This window comes from Agrilus planipennis, unplaced genomic scaffold (genome assembly GCF_000699045.2).
Source record: "Agrilus planipennis isolate EAB-ADULT unplaced genomic scaffold, Apla_2.0 scaffold281, whole genome shotgun sequence".
NCBI classification, from domain to species: Eukaryota; Metazoa; Arthropoda; class Insecta; order Coleoptera; family Buprestidae; genus Agrilus; species Agrilus planipennis.
The window spans coordinates 278,137-301,967 of NW_020439260.1; the positions used below are offsets into that span (position 1 = coordinate 278,137).

The 23,831-nt window shown below is 33.8% G+C and overlaps 1 protein-coding gene across 1 annotated transcript in view; it reads left to right on the forward strand.

The window, feature by feature from the left end:
• Positions 1-11,754: 11,754 nt before the first annotated feature.
• LOC108741870 (runt-related transcription factor 1-like) overlaps positions 11,755-23,831 on the forward strand; it is a 41,564-nt gene continuing 29,487 nt past the window's right edge. Inside the window, exon 1 of the mRNA XM_018476838.1 lies at positions 11,755-12,291. Within this exon, the coding sequence (XP_018332340.1) occupies positions 11,925-12,291 (367 nt within the window). The 5' untranslated portion in view covers positions 11,755-11,924. The remainder of the gene's footprint in view (positions 12,292-23,831) is intronic.

A 23,831-nucleotide genomic window follows, 5' to 3' on the forward strand; every position in this document is an offset into this window, starting at 1 on the left:
GGACCGGATAATTATTACTGTTCGAGGATAATTATGTTTGAGTAGTGGAACTGGCTTCTGACATATATTTCGACCTATGTCCTAAAAGATGTTCGGAATCTCTTATAACGTTCAGGATTTCTGCAGTCTGATGTGCGTTTGGGTTTGCGAGTCGACTGAATCGTTTGGTGAAAGTAAGAATGTATTCTTGGCGAAATAAGTTGTCTTCAGCTAGTAATAAAATTATCTGATTTAACGTTCATGATGACACGGACACTGAAAAATGGATTTTTTTTCTTTTTACATCATCGCTTATATTTATTACGATAAGTAGTTTTCAGCTTTATGTGCGTTACGCAACTGATTGAGCTATCATTTTCATGGTGTTCTAATAAAGGATTTCGGTTGTCTCTATTCTTTGATCTTCACACAGTTTCGGCTGCTCCTATCTTCGGTCGTTCTCAAGTGCGACTGACGCAAAAAAAATAACTTAATAAAAATTATTGAAATGGGTGAGTGATAGTAAAAAAAATGAAACAGATGTCGTCGCGAATGATCATGATCTAGAGATCTAAACCACCACAGACCATGCCGGTAGGTGTTGACGGTAAATTCTATGCTGCTACCATGCCTTTGGTGCAACCAGGTGTTACTGAAATAGGATTATTTATGTGTCGATCTGGTAGAGAGACAATATTAGTTTATTATTGTTATGGTGTAGGGATATCTACGCTAGGTTTATTGAATATCTCCAAGGAACTAAAATTAATTCCTTTAATATACAGATATCATCAGATCAGAAATTGTACTGAAGTTCAAATCAGATATAAAGGTTACAGGTATTTTATTTAACAAATTTACTTTGGAGCATAAAAATAGGGTGTAAAATTGATATAGTGTGTAAGAATATTTCGAATTTCTAAACGCCCATTACCAGCAGTGGTTTATCGTGATGTCGGGAAAGTTGAAAATGGATTGAGGAAGAGGAGACAATTCGAATAACAGATTGAATATAAGAAAAATCCTATAGAACACGAAATAAATAAATTATTTTTTATTTTAGGTAGGCACGTACTTCAATTATTTCAATTTTGTTTAATATATTAAACAGAATAGTAGTTTTGGCATTACGTTGCTTTAGTGAATAGTAAATTGTTTTTATATTCTTTTACTAGTTTTTTTCTACATTCTTATGAATCTATTACAGAAAGAATTTTATTCGACAATACAGAAAAACTGTATCGAACAGCTTTCTTACTTGAAACATAAACTAAACGATAATTTTTTAAGTTCATTAAGAAAATGTAGTTTTAACTTGCACCGCTTCTTCTTTCTGAAACAATAAAAAGAACTCGGTCGGTGCTCATTTGCTTGCTAATTGTCACGACGTAACCGACGAAGTAATAAGCGAATCTATACCTTGCCCGCACATATCTGAAGAACTTTCCACGGAGTTGCTATCGTCACCTGAAAAAGCGACGCGTTTCTCGGGAAAAAACGAACAAGGACACCGGTATACCGATTGCGACGTCCAAGAAAAGGACGTAGGCACTAAAAATTCTCAAGAAACCGACAAAGACGTCGTTAGGGGCATCGCGGCGTGCCAGCAAAGGACCGATGTAACAAAAAAGGCATTGCAGCGGCGTCTTCGTACGCTTGCGTCGAAGTTTTGGTTTACCTCGAAGAAGCGTCGCCGGTTTGGGGTAAAAATCCCGGCGTCTTTCCTGGTTGGCGGCTAAGACGTCGGTGGCGGCTTACCTCAACATGCCACGCCTACTGCCCCGCACTCCGGTCACGGGCGGCGGGTGGTCGTCGCCAACCACCCCCGACCCGATACTTTTATTCTCTTCTAATGTCAGAATCCGTCGTGCGACGCGAAAGAAGTGTACGCTGCCTTTGCGTTACGTTCGTTGGTTGGTTAACTGCTTGGTTGCTTACTCGTTTTGTCCGTTTTCAACCGCAACTGCGGTTACGGCCAAGTTTTTGTTACTTCGGTGCTTTCCCTACTCTGCCGCTCGTGGTTGATGTTGAGATCGCGCGAAGTGGCTTTAGTTGCTGTTGTTGCGGTTGCAGATCCCCGCTAATGTGGTTGCCTACCTCCAACACAAAACCGTTAAAAGGTAATTGCGTTTAGACGTGCTCTATGTCGCGGATAATAATCACCTGTCTCCCTTACTAATTCTTTAAGCATAATACCAGATTTGTGGTGCAATAAATACCGGTTACTTTTAAAGTCATTACGTCTCATGTATGAATCAAGTTAACAATTCACAATTATAAGTTTGTCTATTAAACAACGCTACTTATACTGAATATTTATCTACTACTTATAGTACACGAAATATCTGCAATTTTTTATCCCTTTTTAATAAGGTAGTGAAAGACGATAAAATGATTTGCATATTAAATACAGATCCGTTGAATGTTTATCCGAGCATGCGGAGTTACCTACTGACTCGACCAAATCAATCAGGCACCGCTCTTGAAGTTCATTTACGCATTCGTTACTCAAAATGATTGGGAATCGTGATTTGGCCTTTATTGGTTATTACAAACACATTTTCTGACTCCACCTTTGTACATAAAATCACTTCATTCTATTATTTGCACTCATTTTCTAAACAAGATTACTTAATTTGATAGTTACATATAGCACACTGTCTTATGAAATATAATTATGAAAAGAAAAGCGAATTGTAAGTTACCAGATAGGGATTACAAATTTTATAAAAAAATAAAGTTACATTACTTTTTATTATTTTCTCTGGATATAGTAAAAGTCTATTTACCTATATACTTACTCATTCTATCATATATACATATAGGTATTTTGTATTAACATTTAACTGTTACATCTATTGATAGAATTACATAAGATTAGGTCTATGACTTTGTTGGTAATAAATAATAAAAGTGGCATAAAAGCGAAATAGAGAAACATTACTAATAAACACAGAATTCATTTTAACGTTTTACTTAAGAAATCCAACTTCCAGTTGAGTTATTTCTATCTTCTAAAACATTATAAGGTCAAAGGTTTTTGCAGTATCTCTCACTAAAAAGAAGATTAATTTTACGAACATTAGGTTGATCGTCTTTTTACTTTCTCTAACAGGCTGTTCCTTACGTTCACTATTCCGAAAAACTGTTTCAAATTTAATGAATAAACTTTTACACTTGTCTCATAATTATGTAATTTATTTTGAATAGCAAATACCTATTCCCTATTACTGTTCAAAAATTGAAAGATTAACTAATACAAATAATAATCAGCTTTTTAGTACTTTTTTTTGCTAGATAGTTATTTGATTCACTACAGTTACAGGATGTAACATAGCCAAGCAGGAGGTAATAGAGCACAAAAAACATGAAAATTAAGTACGTGTTTGTATGTCCGAATGTTTACCGTTTTCAAAAAAAGCGTAGTTGAAAGTGCAGGGAAATTCGATTTCGGCCCTGGCTCATAAATGCAGCCGCAACGCTGCACTCAATCACCTGGCGATTACTAGCATCAGTATAGCATTTGTTTTGTATTTTTTTGTTCATGCATTGCTCATTTGTTAGATTAGTTTACGTGTGATTCAGAGAGCTTATGTTAACAACTAGCCTGTAGTAGCCGTTTATTCTGCAGGTCGTCACTGTAGAACAATTGTTACAATAATTTTACACGATACGTATTGACGGGTTTGAACGATATAGGGACAAAATCCTCGATTTCAAAGAAGGAAACCTCCCAAAATACAATAGTACACGCGAAATAGCAGAGAACGTTGACTCATCTCAGTGTGGCTCAGTTGCTGCTTCCTTATCATTTGCAGCGAGTGCAAGCCTTGCTTGAGACTGATTTTCAACCGAGAGTGGACTTGTGTCGGTGGTTTCGAAAGAAATTTTCTGCCATAGACGGAATTTTGAATTATAGTACTCACTATTGGTGCGACACAAATTCGTATGTCGCACATCTTTCACGATTAAAAGAACTGTTTTCTGTAAATGTATAATGCGAAATTTTTGGAAACTTATTTGACTTTTTTGGTAAGTTTACTTACAATCACCCGCAAAAAGGTAACGCACCTTTGCAATACTACAATAGTGTGGAAATTTGTCTTAATAAAACTACAACTATCCAGATTATGATTATTTATCGATTAATGTTTAGGTAAGTTACAATTTTTTCTTTTGTTTTCTTATATTTGCATATTGCTGCCTTATTTCATTTATTCAGTCGCAACATTATGTATAGCAATAAATTGTTTTATGTTTATTTGTTTATCTCAGACGTTTGAAAGTTTATTTCTCCGTCCATGTAACTGCAGAGTTTTTATCGTACTACACTATTCAGTATAAGGCTCCTATGCTGCCAATTCATGCACAGGACCGGCTTCGGATAGTAAATTATTGTGATTTTATTAAAAAAAAAAATTGCCCTTAACCACACTACTGAACTCGCTATCCGATTGTTTATTGCATCTAGTTTACACACTCGAAAGTCCGGTATTTATTTCAGCTTCACTCTGTGTTAATTAAAACAGGACAATGAGTTCTTGCATCTCTTTCACAAATATGGTACACCTACTTGAAGTATCGAGGGAGTTATAAAATCTGATCTCTACGTCTTTATATTACAGATTACACATATCTAAAATAATAATAATAATAACCGGTATGCTTTGCAATTAGTTGTGTTAAGTGGATATTTAAAGTAGGAGATTGTTTATTATTATTTCACTAACTAGTTAATCGATTATCATGAAATTTTGTACACATATTGTTAGGGGTACAGAAAAAGATATAGGGTATCTTTTATCCAGAAAAACTATACTTTTCCCAAGAGATAGAAAAATTTCTTTTCATCTCAATAAAGAATGACAGTATTTACTGGAAATTAATTTCTACGCAAATTAGAAACTTTAATTTTACCGTAATGATCCTGGCCAGGACTTAAGATCAAATTTATCAAATTGCTGTATTTTTGACGATGCTTGACACCTATGTATTTAGGATATCAATGTGAGCGAAGCCTCGAGTAAAAACTAAATATAAATAATGAATAATGCCCACATTATAATTCCGTAGTGACAGAATTTTGTGGTAATTAGGGTATATTTTTGGTTTATTTAAGTGAGCATTTGCTATGCTATGTTATTTTCTTTTCAAATGGATGCTGCAAATTTGTTTATTTTCGCTTATTTTTCTACCTGAAATTAACTTTTTTTAACCCTCCTATACGGGTGCGAAACATGGACGGTGAGAACACCTTGGATAGAGAAGGTTAGAAATGAGAAGATATTAGAAAGAATAGTACAACAGAGGATTCTATGGAGGTCAATAAGAAATAGGCGGGATAGGTTGGTAGGTCACCTTCCCAGACATGAAGGTCTAGTCAGAGACATACTAGAGGTAGACCTAGATCAGATTACTGTTCGCAAATAGTTAAGGATGTGGGTTCTTCTAGTTTTAGGGAAATGCGAAGATTAGCTCAGGATAGGAAAGAGTGGAGGTGGGTGTCCAACCAGTGACTGACGACCTTATGATGATGAACCCTCCTATCAACTAAATTTCATGTATACCTTTCCGATATCTACTAATTTGAAAATAGAATTGTATAAAGGATTAGAAGCAAACACGAGAACTGTTAATAAATGTTGACTTAATTAGTACAAAACGAATCAAAAGTGAGTGAGCTCGCGCAAACATTGTTCCGTAATACATATACATCAAAATAATACTTTACTGTTTGAATAATTATAAGACTGTGACGATAAAAGTGGCAGTTTTTCTACAATCTATGAGTCAATTACTTACCAAGGAATATGGAAGTGTGGGGGGGGGGGCGTTTTCTCGCGCATATTAAAGTGAACATTTTTGGAATCCTTAAAACAGGTTGACATTATAGGATGCGAGACAGGCGATGCGGGAAAACCGCCAATGTATAAGTATAAATGTTTACAATAGCAAGTTTACTTGAAGATATTCCGTTATGATATCTACCAGTGATGAGCAAAATTGGTTGTCGTCTTGGTCTCGCATTTTCGCAGACTAGACGAAATCCCGGCGTAGCTCACCACTACGTGGTAGGCACCGTTACTTTAATCGAATAAAATAATTCGAAGTGGTCTGTGTTCTGTCGAAACTACCAGACGCGGATCGCGATTTCGATCTTGTTAGATCTCATCTGACAACACGTTTCATAAAATACCACAAATGGCGCGGTAAACGCTATTTGTAGTATAATGCTCCATCTTACGATTGCGTATTTGTGGTATTTTTTAAAACGTGTTGTTAAGACAGCAGGTAAAATTGGTCTGTGTTCTGTCGAAACTGTTTGCGACGCGCTGGTGAGAACCAACAAGATTGAAATCGCGATCCACGTCTGACATTTTCGAGAGAACACAGACCACTTCGAATTATTTTATTCGTTAAAGGTCAATTTAAGCATTGGAAGAAAGGTAAGTTCTCGAGTTTTCATAACTCTCACAACTATAGACACTATTTGCTTTAAAAGTCATGACAAGATGGCAAGTATGACAGAAAATTTTAGCATTTAAGACAATTATTGTGTCGGTAAATGGTAAAATTTGTGCTTAGAAGAATTATTAAGAAAAGTATCAGATTAAATGAACAAGACCAAGACTTGATACGCAAGACTAGGATGTGGACTATGTCAATAAGACCGAGACTGTATCAGCAAGATCAAGACGTAGACCAGAAGTAGGTATTTGAGCAAGACCAATACCAGTACCAAGATTGGGGCAGTCTTGGTCTTGCTTTTGCTTTGCTCATCACTGTACGATACTTTTTAATTAGGATTACTTTGCATTCTTTTTCTGATTCGTACACATAACTTACCTATTTAGGTGAAATACCAAAAAAAGTATTTAAATACAAACATGAATACTTTAGAGGCATTTCAAATACTGAAAATAATACTGCAGGTACAAGAAAAAATTTATAAGTCGATCACTTTTATTATGTCTTGTAACGTCTCTTATCAAGTATTTCAAATCCGATCCGGTAATACCTTCATACCACAGAAAAACTTAAACCAGGACAGACGGACTCGGAATCGAATCAGTGTTGTCCCGAATGCTAAACAATGGTCTAAACCTCCAGGTCATGTCACCTAGCAACAAAACTTTAGATAGTCTCCTGTTGAGAAATCTCTACACTAATGGCGATTTATTTTTAGACAGACGCAACTACAAAATATACATTCCACACGTTCACAAAATTTCGCTCATGCGGCATTAAAACAATACCAAAGATATGTGTAATTTCTATACTGTATATTACACCTATCTATAAAGCAGTTTTTTAACAAAAAAGTATTTTTATAAAAGTGACCTGGAATCACATGGTGCATATTTTCAGCCTACAGTTTGATCTACTTCTTCTGGACGCCAGTTAATATCATTGTAAATAGAACACCTTGCATATTTTTACATTTTTGGTTTCTTTGTTTAATTTTAGGTAGACTTTGTTAACAGTTCCCTTGTAAATAGAACACCTTGCATATTTTTACATTTTTGGTTTCTTTGTTTAATTTTACGTAGACTTTGTTAACAGTTCCCTGTCTCTAATATTTCTTGAAATATTCAACGGTTTTTGAAAAAAAGCAACACGATTTCAGCTCTTCGAATGAGACCAAATAACATCTAAACCAAAAAAACAGCGGTTTGGACAGTTCGTTTTAGTACGAATTACCGTATCCTTTTTGTTATTCAAAACCGGAAATATCGAAATTTCAACAATCTTACAAGACAAATAACTTTTTGTTTCAAATGGAATCACCCATACTAAATGGTACCGTGTCGATGCAATATTGACAGTCCTTCCTATTGATATAAGGTTTAAAATATAAAATAATTGATTTTTTCTGGAAAACTTAGAGATAAATATTTAAAACCATAAGTGAAAAGAACTTCAGTACACATTCCAATCTATGGAAAGTTTCCAAACAATTATTTTTCCAAAAATTCGATCAATCCTATTTTTTACTTATTAGTCAACATTCGTATACCAAACCTTAATTGGTACATTCATTAATGAGATGGCGGAAAGGCTGTCATACAAACATACAGTGAGACGGAAATTACATTCAAAGTATCTACGGTTCCGTCGGCCGCTAAATGATATCTTAAAGTTCCTGTAAACTGTTCGTAAGTTGAGAGTCGCCGCACGTTTGATCTAGTTAGGTACGAGGGTGTAGCAATCAGCTGATTCTGATTCATCTTTAACACCCCTTATTTGTTCTCCCCTAAAACTTCTCACTGTTAAACTGCAATTGTTGACTGTCTAAATATACGTGCGTCTGGTGGAATAAGAAAAGCAGGGAGTCCCCGCTTTTCGTCGTCGCGTCGTGTCGGTCGCCGACGGGAATTGCTGAATCGCAGCCCTCTTTGACACCTTTTAACATGTGTTTTGATATATGAACTGCTACCGTATATGAAGTGAAACGCGTTATTAAAACATGACGCTCAACCCCAAAAATATACAGCGTAACACATATTCACGGTTTGTATTTGATGTACTTAATGAATATTACAAAATAACCACATTGCAAACATTGTAGATGTATTACAAAAGGTTCGAATCAATAATGTTAATTACCGTACATATATCGTTGATACATCTACAAAAAGATAATTTTAATAGCTAGTATCTAAGTACAGATGTAAGAACGACAACACGACAATTGCTTCGCTAACACAGTAGGGTTTCCAATTGGAGTGTTACACTAAATATTTTACAGAATTGTAGCTTAGGTATAGCGTAACTAAAAGTGAGGGTTACATTAGAATAAATTTTAGAAGGGTGAAGTATTTATTTCTATTTGATCATTTAACAATAGTTCTGCGTTTTGATTTTTAATTTTATTATATTTCCAGAGATTCTAAAGTATTAAATTTTATTCCTTCATTTAATGTGTGTAAAGTTCTATAGTTTTTATTAAATTTGTGATTTTCGGAAATTAGATAATTAACGTAACTAGAAGTTTCTATTTTACATTCAGAGTTTTTAAAATGTTCATTAGTTCTGATTTTGAATGTTCTTCGTGTTTGGCCAATTGCGTTTGTCACATGTACCACATGCTAATTTGTAAACGTATCATTGTTTAGAATTTTTTAGTTTATCTCTATTGTTTTTTTTTTACATTTTACTAATTTGTTCTATTGTTTTTTAACAAATGTATGAATTTTCGCCAAGTAAATGCCGATTCTGTCATGTTTTTTGTATTCTTAAAAACCGCCAACGATAGAAGAAATTTGCAATTCTAGAAGACTATAAATGAAAACTGGTGAAATTTATTTACGTCATCACACCTGAAACAGTAAAAATTATTTTCTTGCATTTTCTAGGAAAAGTTCTTAGGTATACGATAGTAACAGTAAAATGTAAAAGACAATAATGGTTAACAGAACATAGTTGGATTAATGGGACATATAGGTGGCTCAATGTAGTTCACGTTAAAAACACGATAAACTTATGTTAAAATAGTTTTTATAATGACGCCACTCACTCCCGATGGTTCTTAAAATGATGTCTGTCGTGATATGCTTACAAATATATGGAATTACTGATTGACATTACTCTTCTTTGATGAAGCTTTATGGTTTAAAAAAAAAAAAAGATTTGGGGAAATTAAACAAAAAATTAAAAAAAAAATAACAAAACAGGAGCAACTCAGTACACGTGAAAGAAGTGAAACTTCTTTGGCGATCTCTATACCTTTACAACGAATTATGATTGAAACAGAGAGTACGAGAATTTTCAGGATTTATGTTTTCCAACATATTTTATCTTTAGTCCACCTAAGGAGTATTACTTTAATACGTTTTTATGTAATTCAATAACAAAAAAAATGGTCAAATTTTTTCGCTTGCGTTTATTTTTCCAAGTGCTTAAGAAACCCTAAACTGTCAATAACTACAATGAATTAGAATCAATGCATAATAATGCTCACTCTTAAATAAATATTAATTGTTGTTAAATAAGCATTTACTGTAATATAACTGCACAGATATAACTAAAAAGTTAATTTAGCACTATAGTATAGTGAATATATATTATACTATAATATATGAGATGCCGGTCACTAACAGCTGACTGTAATACCGATATGCGCATGCGCACCTTTCTATTATCATAGCCTATCGCGTCGCGAGACAAAACGTGTCGTTTCATGGCCTTGAGATTTTACTCCCATCGAACCCAAAGAAGTTTCACTTCAAAAATGAGCTGTTTTAAGTAGGTAGATACAATAATAACTACCTACCGTTGCATGTTACAACACATACAAACGGATACACGGATGACCATGATGAAACCTTGAGGGTTCGTATTTGTAATTTGTTTACAGAACCTTAAATAAAGGAATTATTTCGGCTCAACTCATTACTTAAGAATTAGGATACGAGGATAATTAGAAAATAAACAGACGAACAGTTCACGTATTTGTTCGGACATGTGGATGGGTGCTACACGTACATACATAGGTATATATGTATATGCATGAAGAGAAACATGTGGTGGTAGGAGGAGGGCAGTGTTCGGAAAATCGGGAAATCTCTCGCGCATTTTTCCAGCTGCGGTTGCCACCACCACATTAGTTGAAAATTCACAACCCCGTGATTTTTCATTATAAGTCTGGAAGTGCCGATACCCGTATCAAAAAATAGCTCGTTTCGGTTACGATCGTGTTGCCAAAAGGGTTTTCGATTCTACACACTCACTTCCTAATATTCGCTGAGTAGTCATAAAATAATACTTTTTTAAATTATTTTTACTTTGTTGTATTGATTATAAATAATCTATTATTGTGAGTTCAATTAAAATCATTTACGAAAGTAAATCGAATCAACTTTCAATACGGGGTGTGATACAAAACAATCGTGATTAATGGGTTATCGTCTGACGGTGCCTGTAGCGATTATACGAAAGGTTCACTTAAATTTTGGGATTTATTTTGAAGAGGTAAACTTATTTGTTATTAAATGGTTCGCTAATTTGTATTCATAGTGCTAACGATCAACGTAAGTTGTGATAATGCACAATAACTATTTGTAACATTTACAAAAATAATAACCCTATATAGAATTATTAGAAATATTAAATATTCCCAATACTTTTGAATTAAATGACTATTATTTAATTTTCCAGAAGAAAGGTGGAATCAGAAAAATAACTTTCTTTCTTGAGTTATTAAATTACTTTAGAATATGAATTTTAACTGTTACAATAACCATTATTTTATTTTACAGATATCTTTTTTTGGTCAAAGGAGACTTCTATAATTCTCCCTTCGGTAATGGCATTATTCACCAAGACAGCCACTTTAACAGCCCCGAATTATACAAGTCTAACAAGTCCAATTTGAAATCGGTTGTTCCCCCATTGTCGGCTTGTTTCCTCAAGAAAAGGCCGGAAACTTGCTAAAAAAACACGCGAGCAAAGGCATCAAAGACGGTCGTGGTTCGTTGCTTCCCAATGGTTTTAGACACGAAGTATCGCGATCCTTACTGAAGACAACATGACGCCACTTTATTCGATTTGACAGGCGTCAAAAGAGGCACCGAAGAACCGAACGTGATGTGAATGAGTGAACGCTACCTGTTTGTTGTCGCTTTAGAGCCAACAGCAGTTCATGAGATGATTCGACAGGCAATAAAGAATGAAAAAGCTGCTGCATACGAATTTATGCAATAAAATAAGAACTCGCCACCAAACAGAAATTGGAAATTCACCAATCTTCAATCAGAGTAGAATTCCAGAATTCTTTAAAGCTACTTAAAAATTTAACATAAGTAATATGAGAATACTTAGTGGAAAAATTTTTCGAACAAACATTTAAGCATTTAAAATACTTACAAATTTTGGTGGACACAAATAATAATAGAATTGTATGATAGAAATGAGTAAGTATCTTTATAGATAAAAGTTTCTAAAAGATGCACCTTGCTGGAGAAGTAAGTTCTACAACAAGTCATTTGGACCGTAACTACGAAAATCTCACGGCTGAGATCCTGGCGGAAAGGACCCTGGAAGGTTTATTATCTGAACATCCTGGTGAATTGATGCGGACGGGAAGCCCCCACGTGGTGTGCACGGTTCTGCCTCCTCATTGGAGGTCCAACAAAACGTTGCCGGTCGCGTTTAAAGTAGTGGCCCTCGGTGAAGTGAATGACGGGACATTGGTAACCGTGAAAGCGGGAAACGATGAAAATTTTTGTGCCGAGTTAAGGAATTCCACGGCAGTGATGAAAAATCAAGTTGCCAAATTCAATGATCTCAGATTTGTAGGAAGAAGTGGAAGAGGTGAGCAATATCCTACTTTTTGTTTCATTAAAACTACGTATTTACCTATGTATATCTTCTCCAGTAGCTAAGGGAATAAAAGCATCTCACACTTAGAAAACTTGTATCTTCTAAAATAATAATCGTATAGTAGTGACTTAAACGCTCATTTACTAATAGTTCCACTAAATATAGACTAGTACAGTATCTTTGTTAATGGTAAAGATACAGACCCTTTAAACGGGGAAAGTTGTGTCAAATTTTGTACTCATTAACGCGCAACATCATCGAAAGTCGAATTCCTGCTATCAAAAAACGTCAGTTTCGAAATCGGACTCTTTTTTGTATGTAAAATTTAATTTTTTGTAATCCAGTTCTTATCGAGAAAATTACATTTTAGTTCTTTTTATAAATGCCATATTGGATTCTTCAACATTAGAAGTTACATATGTTTTTTAAACAATTTTAAGGTTAGAAGAAAATTAACCGTTTAAAAGGAATTCCAAAATGGTTAGAACAGCTGAATGTAATCAAAGCGCAGTAACCTTTGATTATTTAATGCATAAGTTAAAATTATATTGCCGGATGGCATACAAGGTGTGTTCGCTCCGCTCAGTTATGTTCAACAATTTAGAGCATCAATTGAATTCACTTTTATTTAGGACTAGATTTCGGTCTTGACTTCATCTGCATAATTAGTTTTGCGGCCATATTAATTAAATCTGCTTACAGTAAATTCAATTTTAAAAACAAAACCAATGAACAATTTATTTCTTTATAAAAATAAAACTCTGCAGAAAATACAGAAAGCCAACATAAGTTTCAGCAACACTTTGATATTGTATTATCAACATACATTGTCAAATTGTAAAAAATTAAAAATCGAAACACGCAACTGGTCTGCCCCTCCTAATTATGGAAGGAAAGTTGGGTCAGTAAGGGTGACAGACGATCTTCATACTTTTAACGTTTTTTCTTTAAATACTGGCGCCGTAAATCTGAGAATATTTATTAAAAAATGTACAATTAACGCGCAGACATTCAATCGTCGTTTGTCATTGTTATGCGGTTGTTCTCGTTGCGTTCAACAGATTTATTCTCCATATTGCTAATACGTTCCTGTTTTTTTTTCTTGTATTACTTATTGTTTGTGTTCTTTGGTTTCAACCTCGTTGTTTTTTCCGCTCTGATTCCAATTCATTTCTTTTATCAATGGACACTAACATATATAGAGATCGGCGAAAATTGGCATTGACCTTTCCAACCTTATCTACTACTACAAAGGACAGAAGAAATCTGATCAAGAGCTTTTCTTAACATTATTTACAGTCCACTGTCACTTTCCATTTTTACTAAATATTCTGGATAGCTCTGGTGAAAAAGATCCTGGTCTTTCCATATGTATTCCACGTTGATCCTTGAATACTTTGGTCGAAATATATAATTTATCAGAGCAGTTTTCTGAATTACGTACTCAGAAAGAAAAATTACTATGCTCCTTACTATAAAGTGAGTGCAAGAGACGTGTATTGACAGAATTCAATATTAGTCCGATAATTTTTGTAAGAGGTCTTATAAATTTTACTACAAAACATAGGAACTTTTACCTTGCTAGCATGGTAATCTTTTCATTGTCAGTCAATGGCACCCATATTACGACACCATGATAATTTTTTTCTCCGTGTACTGGGATTTTTTATAATGGTAAAAACCTAAGTGCATGTCTCCCACTCGTTGATACTCTAACTCTTCTAAATGGGCAGAGAAGATGGACCAAGCAATATCCTAGAAATATAAGGCTTATTGTTGTTATAGTCGTTATTTCTATTCAGATTATGTTTATATTAATGTATTTACATCAGAATGTGTGTTTAACTATGGTAATTTATGAATTTCGATTAAAATTTATCCTAAACAGATTTAATGATTATAATGCAGCCTGAGAAGTACAAAAAATTGTTGTCAGGTACAGTGAGCGCTGTAGAAACAACGCATAATCCATTTTAAAATTGATTAATTGGGAAGAACATAAAGTAATTTTGGTCAATTCTCCATCGAAATTAGTTCAACTGTTTCCAAGATTATCCCATTTTTATAAAGATTATTCGTGTCTTAATAGATAAAAGAAAGCAGTTACTTCTATATCACAGACAAATTCTTCCATATCTTGAGATAAATCCTACCATTAACATACCTCGCTATGCATGTTACACAAGTAAAATCTATCTCGGATAGAAAATTGATCTTAAATTATATTTCAAAGTGGTTAATGTCAAATTTCTTATGTTCATGTAAAAAATAGTGTCATGTAATGTTTAAAATAAAGGAAACACAATACACGTAATATGAAACTCTTTTATATAAAAACATTAAACAGGTATAGTTCAACAAAATGATAATCGTATTTGTCATCGCGGGATGGAAACGTAGTAAGGTTGATACGGTTCACTTTTACGCGCTACGCGTTTTTGAGGTTCTAGGGAAGGGATGGCGAACCTTTACGTATCGACGTGCCATTTTTATAAAGAAAAGTTTAATCAGATCATAGGCGTGCCATCAATTAATTTTGTGTCTGATTATTGCCAAAATAATAATAATAAATAATATCAATTCAAAATTCTTTATATTCACTGCAAAAAATAGGAACATTTTGCAATGTTTAAATTATATGTGTAATTTAAATTAATGTAAAGTTAGTGTGACTTCTGTTGTTGCAGATTTAGATGACAAATAACTCACGTTATGGTTGTAAGATGTTACTCTTAGCAGAATGCATGCTGAACTGGAATCATCTGTCAAACAGTTTCTGAAAATTCCTTAATTAAACAATCAATCACAGAAACAAAGTCTTCAGTAAGTTGGTCTTCGTCTGGTTTCTCATGTGTTTTGTTATATTTTTTCAAATTTGGAAAACACTTGTAGTTTCTTGTGATGATGTCGTTCCCAAAAGCTGGCAGTTTAGCCTCAAAAGCGGGAATGACATCTATTCACCTTTAAATTATTTGACGTGACGTGCCCAAAATATTGTATCGCATGCCATTGGTTCGCCATCCCTGTTCTAGGGCGTTCGCAGTACTAAGATTACATAAAAGGAAGAACGGGTAGGTACTTTAAATAAAAAAAAAATTTTTTACTCATCTCAGCATCTGGGGCGCAAAGCAACCGGGCGATGCAAGTTGACGGTTAATTTATACTCTTCGCAAAAATATACGTATGAGTGAAAACAACTATTGTTAATTCTAAACAATAGTTACAAATAACAACAGAATTATGAGCGAAGCACAAATGCATATGTGCTTATGTTTAAATGAATCGAGTTTTGTGGTCACGATGTCAGAAATAAATGTAGAGTTTTCATTGATTTTATTTACGTATTATTGTCTCTTGGAAAAATAAATGCTAATGATTAAATGTATATCGCACAGTTTTATTTTGCTTTTAGCACTAAAAGAACATTATATTTTTTGCGAAAGGCAAATTGTTGTGCCATTATAATTAACGATCAGTGCAAATACAATAACTTTAGATTAGCTAGGCAGATACAATAAAAGCATATATGTCAATGCTAAAACAGATTTTCTTTCGATCATCCTAAACACAAAAAATTGAAATTGAAGTTTCCCGATTTAAATTTCTCCTTATTCAATGAGGCGTGTTAATAAATATTCTTTCATTCCTTATATGTCGTCTTTTAAGTCTTCCATTGCCTAAAGGTAGGGAAAGAGCGAATATAAAAATAGGAGACGAAAATTTAGAAGAAGTGGCTGATTTTAGGTATCTAGGAAGTCAGATAAGTCAGTATGGAAGGAATAGTAGGAATATAAAGCAGAGAATAGCGCAGAGTCGAGTCGCCTTCAATAAAAAGAAGTCAGATCGACGCTCGCTAACGGTTAATTTAGAAATTCGAAAAAGATTGTTAAAGGTGTATGTTTGGAGCGCGGCACTGTACGGGTACGAAACATGGATGGTAGGCGCGGCGGAAAAGAAAATTTTAGAAGCTTTAGAAATGTGGTGTTACAGGCGAGTGATGATGATACCGTGGATAGAGAAGGTTAGAAATGAATAGGTATTCGAAAGAATAGGAGAGCAGAGGATTCTATGGAAGTCAATAAGAAATAGGCGAGATAGGTTAGTAAAACACCTTCTCAGGCATGAAGGTCTAGTCAGAGACATATTAGAGGCAAAAACAGGAGTTACGAGAAGTGGAGGTAGACCTATATTAGATTACGATTCGCAAATACTTAAAGGTATGGTTTGTTCTAAATTTGGGGAAATGCGAAGATTAGCTCAGGTTAGGAAGGAGTGGAGGTGCGTGTCCAACCAGTCTTAGGATCTTATGATGATGATGATGATTATTGCCTAACGATAATTTAAAAAATAATGTTGATATCGTAAAATTAATTGTTTACAATAACATATGCGTGCGGTAATTTGACTGAAACATGAAATTTTCTATTGTATATTATGTCTAACCAGTCTTAGGACTGACGACCTTATGATGATGATGCCCTAACGATAATTTAGAAAGAAATGTTGATATCGTAAAATTAATTGTTTACAATAACATATGCGTGCGGTAATTTGACTGAAACATGAAATTTTCTATTGTATATTGTGTCTAACCAGTCTTAGGACTGACGACCTTATGATGATGATGCCCTAACGATAATTTAGAAAGAAATGTTGATATCGTAAAATTAATTGTTTACAATAACATATGCGTGCGGTAATTTGACTGAAACATGAAATTTTCTATTGTATATTTGGAACCAACGCGTATAATTCATGTTTAATGAACAAAATATTTTTCGTATGGTCGAAAAACCATTCCTAAGGCTGTTACAGCGTTTTGAAAACCACCGAGATTCAAAACGGTTCTATAACCTTGGAAAAGGCGCGTGACGTCACTATGCTGTAGTGGACAGCGAACACACGTTGCGACCTCTGCAGCTTACGAAGGTGTCACTGTTTACATAGTCATTGATAATCACACTTTTAATTTTCAAAATACCGATTCCAAACATGAGCCAATATAATAATAATAACACCGGAAAGATTGTGCATTTGCAAGCCTTTGAAAGAAGAAACTCTCTTCCGATGATCTGTTAAATGTGTTTAAAAAGGAAAGATATCAAACGTTTCTGTTATATACATCTATAAAAAATATAATGGATAATACTATTATACTACACAGCTACGTACCTTAGCGTTTCTTATTTCTTCGGTGTTGGAGTTATCGTCTTTTATCAACATATTCAAGCGTCATAAATAAGTCTACTTTAAGAAACCCTGGCTTAATTTTATACGTCATAATATTAAAAAACAAATAGAATGATTTACGTTTTTGACAACGCTTTTGCTTAGTTCATTAAGGATTAGGTAAGATTAACGGCGCATAAACAAATCCTACAATAGATAATAAGATGGGAGATGAAACACCAGTTATTTGTAAAAAGTATTGTAGATATTTTGGGCATTTTGTGACAGAAGGGTCTCGAATTTTACCTTTCTTACTTCGAACAGAAAAGAATGTTAGCAACTGCAGAAAATGAAGATACTTCGCAGAATGAGGTACTGGGAAAACTCTGTACGATAGACAAGGAAATGAAAATATAAAAAGATTGTGTGAAGTGGAAAATATTACAAGAAGGTCCCACAACAGGAAAATATAAGAATGCACACATAAAAGGAATGTGACAAGCATCAGAATGACAAAAAGTGCCAGAGATAAGTCACCCTTAGAAAAAAGAAGTCAAGGGCGACTAAGAAAGAGCTGAAACTATAATTTGCGTCCTGAATAGACATCATCGATGAAGAACAGGCTCCAACTTAAGTGAAAGAGAGAAGAAGACTTCGAAGTGAACCGAAAACACAAGAAAGTTCGTCGTTTCATGATACTCTGGATTTTACTAATCCGACTAAGCCTCCTTTCAACAATTTTTGGAGACGGTTCATTTCACTCTTCTTAAAGATCCAAATTAGTGATCTCGATCAAATATGATTTCGATCAGCGTCACAATAAAGACAATACACATACCTCTTAGTTCTTAGAAACAAATGAACACGCATCTTGATAGTAAGAAATGTAGAACACTAACTTTAAATTAATCTAATTCACTGGCTTCTAACATTGTCTTTGGTAGCTATAAAAACCTTCATTTAAACATATGCGTGAAAAAGGTTCCTTGTTGAGAGCACGCCGAATGATATCATCCTTTTGTGAAATTTTTACTACTTTCATTCCCACATATCGCGTGAAATGTAAATAATTCCATTTGGCTTCATAAATTCTGATGGGTTTGCTTTTCTCGCTAACATCAGGACAACACAGAACCTGGTAATCCTGAATCGATGTCGATTTTGCCGTATTTCATATTTGCCTCTGCGTTCAATCTGTTTTATCGGTCGCTAGTGCAGAAAATATGTGTGCCTTGTCGATAAATCAGAGATTAAAGGATTTAAGTCGTAATTCACAGATTACAGACGACGCAATCTCTATTGTAAATAGCTTACAAAGGATTATTTCTATTGCTTGCGTTTCTACTGGCCGTTCAATTGTCGCTTACCTTTCGACCTTTCTGACGTTTTTTTTATTATTTCCAATCGTAAAACCAGTAACAGATCATACCGAACAATTAATTCTTAGTACACGTACTCTGAAAGATAAAAAAATTGAATTTGCTTGTAAATTTGTTATTAAAAAATAGCTCCTACTCTATGCTCTGTTTGGTCCAATTACCTACGACTTGCACCTAAATTAAGAAATGATTACATCGTGGTCACATAACACCCTTTTTACCCCTGTAGGAATCGAATCCTTTTTTGGAGTATCCCTATAGTAGCCAAGGGATATTCGCTCCAAATACAATGATGAACCACATTGTATTCTGAGTAACTATTAGGAAGAGTAGTCAACAGAATAAAAAAAACAGAAGAAAATGCTATTTAAAAGCTCAAATGAACAAGTAAGTGTCCTGAGAAGTTTTTAAAAAATTCTTTTTCGGTCACAGAGTCATTAAATGCTGTCCGAAGAGATCAGAGATAAACTAATTGCTTCATCTATTGCACTAAAGAAAAATTTTTGTTTTGTATACAGTACCTATATTATAAGTTTCATACTCAAAGGTTTTCTCGAAATGAGTACTGGTGAAAACTGGAAACATTTTTTTGTATGAACTTAAAAATGTTTCTAAAATAGTACAAAATGGAAAACATCTATAAAAATCAACAAAAAATTAGAAATATTAGCTTAGTGGTCAGAGCAGTGGTGCGTAAAGCCAATTGTCCCGGGTTCGATTCCCGGCAGGGTATGACAACAGCAACAAATATATTCCCTCAATAACCTGAGGTAGTTTGTAGTGGATGGAAAATCGAAAACGAGTTTTCACACTAATGTTTCATATTAGTTTAATTATTAGTAATTAAAAATTTCGTAGTGTTGGAAGAAAAGCTATTTAATGATGTCAAAACAATGGAGCATTTGATTCATAAGAGGTCTTTTTCCGAGTATTTATTGAGTATTCAATTACTCCGTGACCAAAAAAGTTATTTACATTATTTTAGTAATTTTCTTTTTCTAAAATAATCTTATACGCTATCAGAATAGTAATTTAGGCTTCAAACAGCACCTTATGGTAGTTTTTCTTACTTAAACTTTTTTTGACTGCCTTGAATGGCAGCATATTGTCTAAGTCGCTGAATTCCTTACGCCAGCGGACTTCATGATATAAAATTTGGAGAGAATTTCCTTTGAATACTCTTAAGTGATAGCAAGGAGAGTGTTTTTAAATTTTCCGTGCTTAAAGAGTTACAAGGCGTATTTTAGTAATTGACTGTCAGGCAAAGCGTAGTCTAAACCGCTGGACCTATAGAGATTTGAAATTTATGAAAGGGAAGAGAGAGAGTCGAAGAAAAAGAATAGAATTCAACAAAAAGTGTAACCAGTGAAAATAATTATTTAATGACTACTACAAGTCGACCTACGTCAAGCGGGCGGATTACAGCCAGTATCAGTAAGTACTATCTGCATTTTAAATGTTTCACTAAAAGGCTAGTTAGAAACTTCATGGTTCCAAAGAACTGAAAAAGTCGCTTATTATATACTATCTATCTATTTCATTAACAAAATGTTGTCAAATGTAAAGAACAGGCAGTTATTTCAAGGGGGTTGTGTCGTTTTGCTACGTTTTTTTACAGGAATTCTTTAAATTAGTAATAAGGCAATGCAAGTCTTTTCCGAAATACAAGGAAACAAATGAATTAATATTTCTTTTTGTTGATAAATTTCAATGGCTATTAATGTGGACACCAAAAGTACGCCACCGCCACCATTAATTTGGAAATTGACTTTCCCTTAGATACAATAAATATTGAAAAAGGTATACCAATAAATCGATGAAATGTTCACTTTATGTTCCTCCATTTTCAAAAACAAAAAGATAAACAGCAACAGCTCTTAGCTCTCTGGCGTACCTCCCTGCAGATGCAGAAATAATTCACAAAAAAAACTGATTTCTTACATGATGAATACATTTGAAAGTCACGCTTATTAAAGTGTCATTTTTTTCCGTAATCCAATAACACGAATTACGTGTAGAGAGCTGCGAACTGCCAATGAAAAATTAGATATTCATGCATTTTTGCGACCTAATTACCAAAATTTATTAATACAACAATTTAGTGTATCAATCCTACACTCACGCTGTACCTGTGCAAAATCACCTATTGCCGACTGTCCAGTGTTGAGTAGCATATTAAATAATTTCTGGAGGTTAGCTCGGACGACAATATTGGATCTTAAGTTCAATGCAGCATAGGTACTCATCAAAATTCGATGCTTTATGTTAGCAAATGTGTTTGCTCTCTCCAACATAAACATTTGCTGGTAGAAAGCATACTGGTATATATGCTGCATTCAAGGCAGCGTATTAAATTCAACAAGCTGCATTTCACAGATCACTTTGACGAGCTTGGATACAATGATAATTGATGAGTGTATTGCTATTAATGTTTAGTTTTGGAATTCACAGTTGTTTATAAATATTCACAACTTTTACACAAATCATAAAAACACAATAAGAGAAGTAAGAAAATGTATGTATAATAAATAAACATAGGGAATTGTCTCAAAAACTGTGGTAGTTGCTCATCAGATGCTTTATTTTAATAGAAAAATACTTAACTAATTATAAAAAGATTTATTTTTGATTAAAAGTTTTATTATACAATACTCTTTTGTGGATTTGTATAGTAACTTATTATAATAGTTTTAGAAAATACCACATGTGCCCTGTCGGCACTGTCTGCGACGCGCTGATGAGATCCAAAAAGGTCGAAATCGCGATCCGCGTCTGGCAGTTTCGAAAGAATACGGACCACTTGGAATTATTTTATTTTATAATAATAGTTGTTAATAATTATAATGACAATTAATTTAGTTTGGCTTATGTGAGGAGATAATGTTCATGTGAAGAAAAATTTTATTTAAACAGTAAAGATTAATGTCGCGGAAAAGTATACAAAAAAAATGAGGAACAATTAGATTTGTGGTTGCAACAAAAAAAAGTTAAGGAATTATTTTATTTTCCTTGCTTCCTTCATGGCGGCCGTAAATGATTGAGGAAGAGTGACAGATTAAATGAAAAGATATTGTAAAAAACACAATAATTTGGAAAACTATTTTCGTAATGTAAAGGAATTAGCAATTTTAAGAACTAATTTACAACACACACTACCAGCCTGTTTATTTCCATATATGACGTTTATGACGTTTGATCTTACCTTTTAGTAATTAGGTACCTACTGATAAATGCGTGTTTTCTATTTACAATATGCAACTGGTAATTTTAAGACATACACGTCATAAGAAATAGGCGAGATAGGACGCCTTCTCAGGCATGAAGATCTAGTCAGAGACATATTAGAGGCAGAAACAGGAGTTAGGAGGGGTAGAGGTAGACCTAGGTTAGATTACTGTTCGCAAATAGTTAAGGATGTGGGCTGTTCTAGTTTTAGGGAAATGTGAAGTTTAGCTCAGGATAGGAAAAAGTGGAGGTGCGTATCCAACTAGTCTTACAACTGACGACCTTATGATGATGATGCAAAACTATCTTACAACTGACGACCTTATGATGATGATGCATGACTAAACAGTTTTTGTAAGTAGTTGAGCTTTTACTCTTTCGTATTCCTTTTTCATGCATAATATCGACATTATTAGCCACTAAGCACCATCGTCTTTCAATGGGTAACGACAGACCCAGGAAATAGTAACAATACAAACAAATTCTAATAGTAGGGAGAAATGTGTTGACAAAAACCTTCAAAATATACTGTTCCTATGTTTGTATACTAAAACGTTTTGCCGATTTAGCATTTGGATAACATGATAAGCAAATTCACAAAAGTTCATAATACAGTAACAGTAACTGCATATGCATATGCTTTTAAAAGACAGCAAACATCTAAAGAAAAAATTGTTCCATTTATTTATAACCTGGGATTAATTTGTTATACGATAATAATGACTTTTTAGTAATAAAATTTCTTAAATTTCAATTAATTTGAAACTATGGAAGTCATCGTTCGGCCCTGTGCATTCCTGGTATTGAATTTGTTCATATTTGAATAGCAATTTCATGGTTTCTTGGCTGAATTTGTTGCCTCGGGGAGAAATGAAAACGCGGAAAGCCGCAAGATTGTTTCGCGAATCGGATACAATATTAACAGTAAATGGCGGTTTGCCATGATGTAGCACTTCGGGGTCTTCATTTCAAGGCGTACCTACATTCTTGTATCGAATCTTTATCTTTCCCATTTCTCATAAAAACAATTACCTGTTTTCACTCTATCGCGCCTCTATTAAAAGTTATTTTTATGCTGTTGCAGTACACCTACTGCATGTTAGTGTAACATATTACGATTGTGTAATAACATATACTATAGGTATATTTAACAAAAAAATTGAAACTAAATACACATAAATTGCAACATTAATGTTTTGCAATTTCATACAATTTTTATTTTGGCACTGTAAGAATGCATACTATATAAAATTCTACTTATTAATTCTATTAAAAAAATGTGAAATTCAGTTTGAAAAACATATTTTATTTTTTTTATTAGAAAATATAAGGAATAGACAAACATACGATATGTTTAATTAAGTAACAATAAGTAAATCTAATAAGGACGCGTTTATACTATAAGGATCTTAAATGTCATAACCCACTCCAGCCCGTCACGAAATAATTTAAAATCTAATTATTTAAGGTATTTATATACATGCAATTAACAAAATTCTTTTAAAAGAGAGTGTAATTTCTTGATACATCATCATCATTAGACTGGTAATTATACTTATACTTCTGCGCCTAGTGACCTAACATTCTGTCTTTTATTTTTCTTACTGACTTTCATAGCACCGGTTACTTATAATATGCGTTCCCATTTATAATTTTTCTATCTACGGTAAGTATATTCAAAATTAGCCTGTAACACTACATTTCATTTCGATTTCGTTCATCACTAGTAAACTTTTACACAAGGAACCCCAAATACAT